At 43.3% G+C, this 9,544-nt stretch overlaps 1 protein-coding gene across 1 annotated transcript; it reads right to left on the minus strand.

Annotated features, from left to right (window-relative positions):
• Positions 1–7,792: 7,792 nt before the first annotated feature.
• Crct1 (cysteine rich C-terminal 1) lies at positions 7,793–9,301 on the minus strand. Its single transcript, XM_031376099.1, has 2 exons — positions 9,218–9,301; positions 7,793–8,441 (listed from the first exon to the last, which is right to left on the minus strand). The coding sequence occupies exon 2, from the start codon at positions 8,417–8,419 to the stop codon at positions 8,111–8,113; it is 309 nt and encodes a 102-aa protein (XP_031231959.1). The 5' UTR covers positions 8,420–8,441; positions 9,218–9,301; the 3' UTR covers positions 7,793–8,110.
• Positions 9,302–9,544: the final 243 nt, after the last annotated feature.

Raw genomic sequence — 9,544 nt, forward strand, 5'->3', positions numbered from 1 at the left:
TGTGCCTGTGCCTGTGCCTGTGCCTGTGCCTGTGCCTGTGCCTGTGCCTGTGTCTGTGTGTGCCATGGAAAATGTATAGAAGTCAGGAGGCAGCTTACAGCTCTCTCCTTCCACCATGTGTATCCTAGGGACTGATTGACTTTAGATCACCAGACTTAGCAGCAGATGCCCTTACATTTTGAGCCATGCTTGAATCCTGCTATACTAAACAATATATATTGTTTGAAAAGAAATAAAAAACTGAAAGTTAAATATAATCTTCCATCAGCCTGGAAGATGCATTCTAAGATCTCTAGGATACTGAAATCCAAGGATGCTCAAAACATTTCATAAAATGGCACAGTATTAACATGCAATTATGCAATCCTCTTAAATTCTTTAAGTAATCTCTAGAATAATTATGATGCCTGATACAATACAAATGTGATACTAATATAATGCAAAAAATTACTTTACTATACTGTTTAGGGAGTAAAGGAAAATTCTGTACACAGATGCTTTTATTTATATTCTCAACCCACAATTGGCTGAGTGGATACATAAGCAACCCACAGAGGATGGACTCCATAATGAAATAACTTAGAATGTAGTGGTTTTCTAAAAAAACAGAAAACAAAAGTCCTGTGCATCTGATGAGCATTTCAAAAGGAAGCATCAAAGTGAGAGAAGATATTGGAAGAGATATTGGTTTAAAAGTTTCAAGACAGGATGGAAGTCATGAATCCTCAAAAACATAAATATCAAGGGAAAATGTAAAACCATGTGAGGAGATGTAACGGATTACCTCCACAAAAGAAAATTAAGCTTACAGCACCCTTTTAACCACTAATGTCAGGAAACACTGTAATCATTTATCACCAGGGATCCAAGGTCATCTTTTCCAACTTGGAATTCTATATTAAGCTAAAATGTCACTTAATGTTGAGGACCAAGTTATTTTCAGCTAAGAATTATCTTACCTTAACAGTGGCTAAGAAGAACTATCAGAATATTTAATTTAGGAAAATAACAGCTGAATTTCAAAGGAAAGAATCATCTAAAGCAATGGTAAGCAGGGTGTGGTTGTTTGAATGAGAATGACCCCATAGACTCATTTATTTGAATACTTGGCCCATGGTTGATGGAACCATTTGGTAAGGATTAGGACATATGGCCTCGTAGCCTTGTAGGAGGAGGTGTGTCACTGGAGGTGGATTTTAAGGTTTCAAAAGCCAATACCATTCCCAATGAGCTCTTTCTACCTCCTGTTTGTATATCAAGACACAATATAAATATGAAACCACTCAGGCAAGCTGTCAGCTACTGCTTCAGAGCCATGCCAGCCTGCCTGCTGCCATGTCCCTCACCATCATTGATGGTCATGAACTCTACCTCTGAAACCATGAGCCCCCAAATTAAATGCATTTGTTTTCATTTGCCTTGGTCATGAGGTTTTACCATAGCCATAAAAAAAGTAACTAAGACAAGGGTGAGAAGAAAAACAAAAATGTAGATGAAATAACAAATGCTAACAATAAAAAGCAGCAGAAGTGAGGGTAATTACTGGGCGAGTCAGGAGAAGTGTCCTTTACACGCTGTATGTCACTTCTTTTTTTACCTTATATATAAACATAAAAGACTTGTAATAAAATTTACTATACAGAACTCTAACCTCTCTGTAAATGGCTTGTTTACACACACACACACACACACACACACACACACACACACACACACATACACACACACAGAAGGCTTAAATTAAGATATATATCCAGCACTAGCCCCTTCTGGTGTCACATGATAGATGACTTACCTAGATCATTGACTTACAAATTCTTTCCTTAATGTTTGATGATGATGATGATGATGATGATATAAAATAGGAAATAAATAGCAGAAAGGACAATTATTGGAGAAGAAAGGACAGCCTGTGTAAACACAAAACAAGCAAGAAGAAAAGTGTCAAAGATTCCACAGCAGGGGCTGGGGTGGTAAGTGATTGCTCTACAACCAGGAGATTGTGAGTTCATATCCCCAGCCAGGTGCGGCATAAGTCACCCCAGCACTGGGGCAGGTAGAGACATGTGAAATCCTGGAGATTGCTGGACAGCCAGTCTAGCCAAATTGGAGAGTTCCAGGTTCAGTAAGAGGGCCAGACTCAAAAAATAAGATAGAAGGTGACTGAGAAAGACACCTGATGTCATAGTGCATGCATGAATAAATGAACAAATGAGGTCTCCTATAGAAAGAAAAAGTCAGAGCTTTAGGTATGATGTTCAGACTTAAAGCTGGGCAGTGGTGGCACACGCCTTTAATCACAGCACTTGGGAGCAGAGGCAGGTGGATTTCTGAATTCAAGGCCAGCCTGGTCTACAGAGTGAGTCCCAGGACAGCCAAGGCTATGCAGAAAAACCCTGTCTCAAAAAAAATGAGAGGGGGGGGAGAGGGGGAGAGGGAGAAAGAGAGAGAGAGAGAGAAAGAGAGAGAGAGAGAGAGAGAGAGAGGAGAGAAACCAAGAAAGAGACAGACAGAAGAGGATGGGGGTGGACCAACAAATTGGAAAGCTGATACAAGAGCAGAGCCCAGGGTGGAAGGGTAAGCTTTGATCAGAACTGGGCAGTGCCTGACTGAGGCCTAAGACCCTCGGGAATGAGGAAGGATCATCATGGGATGTGGAGTTGAGAGATGATTTGGTGACTGGATCGATATGATATTGCACAATGGTTGGTGGGACAAGAATTACTTGGTGGAGGCAAGTATGGTAAGGACTCTCTAAAAGACTGTGAATAAGAATTGAGAAATTGGAGAAGACACTAAAAGAGAGAAAGAAAGGAAGGAAAGAAGGAAGGAAGGAAGGAAGGAAGGAAGGAAGGAAGGAAGGAAGGAAGTGCTCTGGTTTCTTAAGGCATATTCTATGTGTTCAAAAAGAGCTGAGAGATCTAACAGTTTTGAAGGTGCCATGATCCTGGCCATGCAAGCTCAGAGCACCTGTGGTCACCTACACATGGTTAAGCCAGTCAGAATCTAGCATAGATGCAGGAGGGGCTCTAAGGCCCCACCTTTAGCTGAGGAGCTATTGACAGTTGATGTTTGCTGTGGAAGGAAAAGCCATTTTCCTTTGAGATTATAGCTAATGGTAGGTTGTTCATGCGCCAGTGGATGACTCCACACCTGTGCTCATATGAACAACATTAATTGGACTCACATTTTTTAACAAATGTGACATGATGTTAGACTGGGAATAGACTGAGGATAAGGCCCATGGGAAATATAGGTGAGGGGAATGGTGGCTAGATATAATCAAAATACTTTGTATCCATGTGGGAAATTCTATAAATAAATACAAATAAATACATAAATAAATAAATATAAATGTTAAAATGCCATGCTTCATTCTGCCTCTAGGATAAAGCTTCAGATGCTTTAGAGACCATATAAGAGTTAGCCTCATTTGATCCCTGACCAGCTGTGTATAATCTTCACCTCCTTTGACCTCCTCGAGATCCCTTCATTTAAAATTTAATGTAGAACATGTGTTTATCTCTCTGTCTTCACCCTTGGTGCTGTTTTCTTTAATTTAAATATTTTTCTATTCTCTCAGCTTAACCAACACCATCTCCAGCATTAAGTCCAAACAACTCTTTGTCGAGATCAGTGTGAACTGTCACTTGTGTGTAGTCCTGATTACATGTGGTGATGGCTTCAAGGACTTATCACACTACTATTTAACTCTCTTATTAACTTCAAACTGGCAGAAAAAAATGGTTGGGGGGTTGGAAGCAAATAAGCAGATCCAACACAGTTTTATTGTCAACACATCATTGACAATAAAACTAACAGGCTATCTGTCTGTGGTGTGCAAGTGCTGTGATGTATATGTGGTACACACATGAGCATGCAGGTGTATGGGTCCATGCATGAATGTGGAGGTCAGAGCATGATGTCCACTCTCTGCTATTACTTTCTTCTTACTTCCTGATTACATGTGGTGAGAAATGGGAGCTTACCATTTCACCTAAGCCAGCTGGCTAGCAAGCTCTCCCAGGATCTGCCTATTTCTGCTCCCCAGTGCTGGGGTTACAGGCATGCATAGCCATGCCAAGATTTTTGCTTTTGTTTCCTTTTACACAGGTGCTAGGGATTTGAACACCGTTCCTCTTTTCCACTGAACCATCTCCCTAATCCTTCTAACAACAGCATTCTTAACAAGATGCATCATGGAATGAGATAGATTAGAAGCCTTTGTCCTCACCCTGGTCAGTATTTATAAGAGAGGAGGTGATACTTGCCTTTCTAGGGCTGTCTTTTATCCTGGGAGCCAAGCTGACATAGTTCAGATTTATCAGAGCCAAATCATTCGAATCTGCTGCAGCGTCATACACAGCAAAGAGGATTTTTCTCCTTACTCACTATGATACCAATCTGCCTGTTTAACAAGTTCTACCAAATTAAGGAGGAAGGAACTACTGTCCCTCCAGATGGAACTTCTTTCTGTGTCTAATGGTGGAAGGTTGACTAAGCAATGAGAAAGAAGCCCCGATGTGTCTGTACTTACTAGGTGACAACGTTTACCTTCTGCAACCTTGTTCTGTCCTGCTTCTCCTCAGCCTGAATTTCTAGAACCCAAGACTTGAAAGCAGCCTGATGAGCTGCCCAGATAAAACCTGAGTGAGTTTTCTGCCTTCATCTTTGACCCCCTTTTGGAATTCAGCTTCTTCCTGCTCATTCTCCTCAACTCACCTTAGATATCTCATGGTGGCAAGATTGACTAAGCAATACATATCAAACAGGCATCTCCAGTGTTCAGTGTCTAATTTTCTAGTTTTACACAAGCTTTCTATAATGAGTAAAACAGACCAGGTGTTTCCTCCTCCTCGTCCTCCTCCTCTTCCTCCTCCTCCTCTTCCTCTTCCTCCTCTTCCTCTTCCTCCTCTTTCTTTCCTTCTTCTTCTTCTTCTTCTTCTTCTTCTTCTTCTTCTTCTTCTTCTTCTTCTTCTTCTTCTTCTTCTTCTTCTTCTTCTTCTTCCTCTCCTTCACAACTTTCAGTGCAGAAGTAACCTACATTCATTGCCAAAGATTGGGTTCCCACCTCCACAGAGTTTATTCCTCTCTATCCAGATATTGTCAAATCCGTTTTCAAAGATTATCCTCATTTTTTGCTTCACAGTACTGGTTTTTGTTCATACCCTGGCAGCTCCTCAAATCCAGTGTGTCGTGGGTAGGATTCCCTCTCCTTTCCACACCTCTTCTTTCACTCTCCACTTCTCTGTCAATGTTACTGTCATTTTCTAGTGACCAGGTACAAAGCCCCAGTGATATCTTAATTGATTTGTCTTCATATACCCCAATGCTACACCCAAGTCTCTCTATTTTTTTCCTCTAGGCAAATGCTTTTCCCACCTGTCATTTCCTTTTCCTGCCCAGTGCCAGGTTCAGATCCTTATCTCAAGCCTGGGTCACTGTAGCTGCCTATTGATATAGTCTTTCTAGGTTTCCAGAGCATCCTAATCTTTGCTATAGATATTCTGTAGGTCAATTTTTGTCTTTCCAAATTCTTCCTTAAGAGGGGTTTTCCTATGCCACAAATACAACACTGTTGAATTTATATAATTGGCATTTGGAGCCACCTGTAGCCTGGCCTCTCCTCTTTCCTTTGAGGACATGTTTTCAGAGATCTATTTTTATTCCCAACAATTCATTGGATTCTTTCTCCTGTTTCTATCAGAAGTTTTTCTCCTTCTTAAATTGCATAGGACAAAAAGGGGGAGGGGTGTCCATAATGTTGATTTTGGAGTCAGAAACACTCTGTTCAAAATTTTGTCCTCTGATTAGAAATTGTGACATCTTAAGATAGTTCTGTGCTTCCATTTACTTATCAAGAAACAATGGCACACTTTGCTTGTGGCAGTGTTTTAATCAGTAAGTGAAAGAGTGCCAAGTTCACAGTGTAAGTCTGATCTTAGGAGCAAACCTGTATGCTGGAATCCCAGGTTTCTTTTTTAGTGAAGACAATATCCAACTGCCAATATTACCAGAAAGATGTCTTAAGCACCTGAAGCCTTCGGCTGCCTGGAAAGGAAGAACCCATAACCATGTGTTTCCTTCCACATCTCCACATGTCTGTATTTCTCGAACAAGAGGGAACAGTGGGCCCTCCATCCTCACAACTGGCCAATTGATGAACATCAATGTATCTGTGGTCAAAGACATATACTGCTAGAGACTCACATATTTTGTAATGAGTTGCCATCTCTCTTTCCCAGAACTCAGTCCCTGCATTCCCTGCTCCTCACACTGCCATACCAGTACGTTCTGAGTCAGGCAAGCCCACCCTTCCTGCCTTGCTGTCCAACAAGTCATGAGGCCTGTTGCTTCACAACACATCACTGGTATGGAGGAGGCAGGGCCTCAATGAGGTCATCTATTCGTAAACAGTGCAATCAAAGCATGGAAACACCAAATCTCAGAACCCCGAAGTGAGAGGCAGGGTAGGACTGACTGTCCTTCCAACCATCCCCACATAGGATGTCATCTAGTTTCGGCTTTTCACAGCATGGATGAATCAGTCGTGCATTTCTAACTTTGCCTCTGAGCAGATGGCTGCTGGGCAGATGCCACACAGCTCAGCAGTCACTGATGCAGAGCAGTCAGGCTGCAATTTTCTAAGAGCCTGGGTGTGTCCACAGAAGCCCAGGTGTCCCTTCTTTCAGGCAGTGGTGGTTTCCAGGATTGCAGTAGAGTGGATTCAATGGCACTGAGTGGATTCCATGGACTTTGATGCCTGTGGATCTCAGTTTAAGTCTTGTCCCCATCATTCCCCATCAGAGGCCTAGGACACTCACTGCCTGTGAAACCTTGCACAGATACCTGAGTTTCTGAATCCCAATCTACTCACACTTTTAAAACTAGGGAAATCAAAACTTATTCTTGAGATTATTAAAATTAAATGAATATATGCACATCTGTTCTGTGCTACATTCTTGTATCTGGAACAAAATTAATATTCAACGAATATTAGCTAGCTTTGTGTTATTTTTTTTTACCGCTATTATACAGTATCTTCTGAACCTAAAGGACGTCAGACTGAGAAGTCTTACCTAACCTGAATGGTAAACTCTGTGCTTACAAAGACTCCCGTACAAGTACAGTTTGCTCCAGCTGCCACAGACAGGGGAGACCTGAGCTTCCTGGTCGTGCCTCAGCTGCATAGAGCAGACCTAAAAGAGGGTGTGCTCCAGGCTCCTGGTAAGCATAGAAATTGTTCTCATCCAAGGTCTTCCACCAGAAAAAGAAAAAAAGAGGAAAGGATAGGATAAAGGGGGAAGAAGTAGAAAAGAATCGAGGAAAGGAAAAGATGAACTAAGAGAAAGAACATTCAGCAGAACTGAATTCAAATTCCTGAACTTGCCATTTCAAACTAGACTCCCTCGGTTGTCTAGGCCTGGGGAGGGGGTGGGGCTTGCTCTAAGAGGAATTCGAGTTTCCAGACCACTTAGAGCAGACCAAGCTAAGCAGAGCAATTAGCAAAATGATCTCCCGAATCTTGCAGTCATCTCCATCTTGCAGGCATATCGAAGTGACTCTGAGCTTAACGTTAGTTTCCCTTCTGTAAAATGGACGCAGCAGCAGTCACCTCAGTGAATCATTACACAAAGTAGATGAGACTGCCAACCCCAAATCCTTAGAACTCGCAGACAGTTGATGTGTTCTCCTTCAGGCATGAGCCGTTGAGGGGTAGGTAATATAAAAGGGAATAAAATAAGAAAAATGAAGGCATGGATGAAGGAATAAATAGGAAAAGAAGCGTTCATAGGAGGTAGAAGCTTTATTATAATGTCTCCAGGCGAAAATCAAATCAGTAGGCCTGTTTCGAACACTACTGTGCACAACCTCCTGCCCAGAGCATGATCTGAGGTCCCACCCCTGACTTTTATCCCCTGGGAGGAAAATCAACATTAGAGGACAGGTCTAAGAACAGAGTGAAGTTTCTGAACATCAAAGTGCAGTTAGCTTAAGGGGAACCAAATTCCTAGGCCGGTCCTTCCTGTTACTACTATGGAGGGCTGGGTGAGAGCAACAGAGAGGACGCTGTGCGGTGCCAGCTGTTCCGGAGCAGCTCTGTAGACTTTCAGCAGCCACAGCCACCGGAGCAGCAGCCTGAGCTCTGATTGTTGCAGGAGCGTTGAGACCTTTGGCTTCCTCCGCAGCAGCAGCCGCAGCCGCCAGAGCGCTGCCGGCGGCGTCTCCGGGGAAAGCAGCAGCAGCCGGTGGAACTGGAGCCACAGCAGCCGGAGTCACCGCAGCCGCCCCCGCAGCCTCTGCAGCAGCCGCCTCCACAGCAGGAGGAGGAGGACGCGGGAGCAGGAGTCGGGGCGGGGCAGGGGGCGGAACTCTGGGAAGACCCTTTGGAAAAGCCTTTGGCACCCTGCTGAGACATCTCGGCGTTTGTCAAGATGAATCTGAAAGAAAGACCACCTTTTTTAAAACCCTGCCTTTTCTTTCCTTTCATGGAAACACAGAATTTTGGGTATTTGGCTTACAAAATAGTCTGTCTGGCTTTAGGGCAAGAGAGATACAGGAAAGAAAGAAAAAAGGAGGGAAGCAAAGAAACAAACTCAAACAGGTGTTTCCAGTGGCAGAGGCACAGAGCAGGAAGCAGAATATGAAAAAGATCAATGCAGTGTCCCTGACTGACATAAGGACCATCCAAGATCTCCATGGTGGAAAATAAAGAACAGACAGCTGCAATTTATCTATATGACTCAATCAAAAATCTCTCTGTTTCAGCCCTTTCCCAACTGTACTTTGACCACACAGCCCTTTCAAGTGGTAATCTCAGTTGATATTGTATAAGCATCACATAGGTCAGAAAACACACAAAGACTACCTGTGTCCTTCCGTTTTGGGGTCTAGAGAATTCAAAAACACAAAAGCATGTTCTGCACATTCTTTCTTGCCTGTCCTCCACATTATAAGGAAAAGGCTAGTCATAGCAAAGAACAGGAATAACCTAACCAGGGAACCTAAAGACCTGGACTACTCAAAGCTCTTTACAGACTGGAAGACCTCTCAAAGGTCAGTGCCATGCCTGGCCTTTGCATCTTCAAAGGCAACACGAAAGACTGGCTCACTGGCAGCCGCACTCCAACAGCTCCATTCTGGCTGTATCCTACCTCCTCCTTTCTGTCTTCCGTTCTTCCCAGCTTCCTCCCCAAGACCCCGCTTTGATACTTACTAGACCTTGGCTCCACAGGAAGAAGACTCACTCAGTTCTCCAACTGGAACTTGACACTTGCTAGGCAGAAGACTGAACAGCGTATGGCCAGAGAAGCTTTTATAAGATTCCAGTCCATCTGGGTCCTTGGGAGGAGCCCATTTCTCAACAGACATGCTCAGCTGACACTCACATCCCAGAGGCATTCATCACTCAGATAGCACTGTAGGTGGTGCACGTGGACAACCAAGTCACTTCACAGAGGTGCTAGGATTGTTGTGGTGTGTTTACTTTTCAAATCGGACACCGTTCATAGCTGGGAGGGCTGCATGTGTGCTCAGAGAAGGC

Source organism: Mastomys coucha, unplaced genomic scaffold (genome assembly GCF_008632895.1).
Source record: "Mastomys coucha isolate ucsf_1 unplaced genomic scaffold, UCSF_Mcou_1 pScaffold16, whole genome shotgun sequence".
NCBI classification, from domain to species: Eukaryota; Metazoa; Chordata; class Mammalia; order Rodentia; family Muridae; genus Mastomys; species Mastomys coucha.

Coding starts and splice junctions, on each gene's coding strand:
- Crct1 (XM_031376099.1), bottom strand. CDS start 8,419: ATGTCTCAGCAGGGTGCCAAAGGCTTTTCCAAAGGGTCTTCCCAGAGT.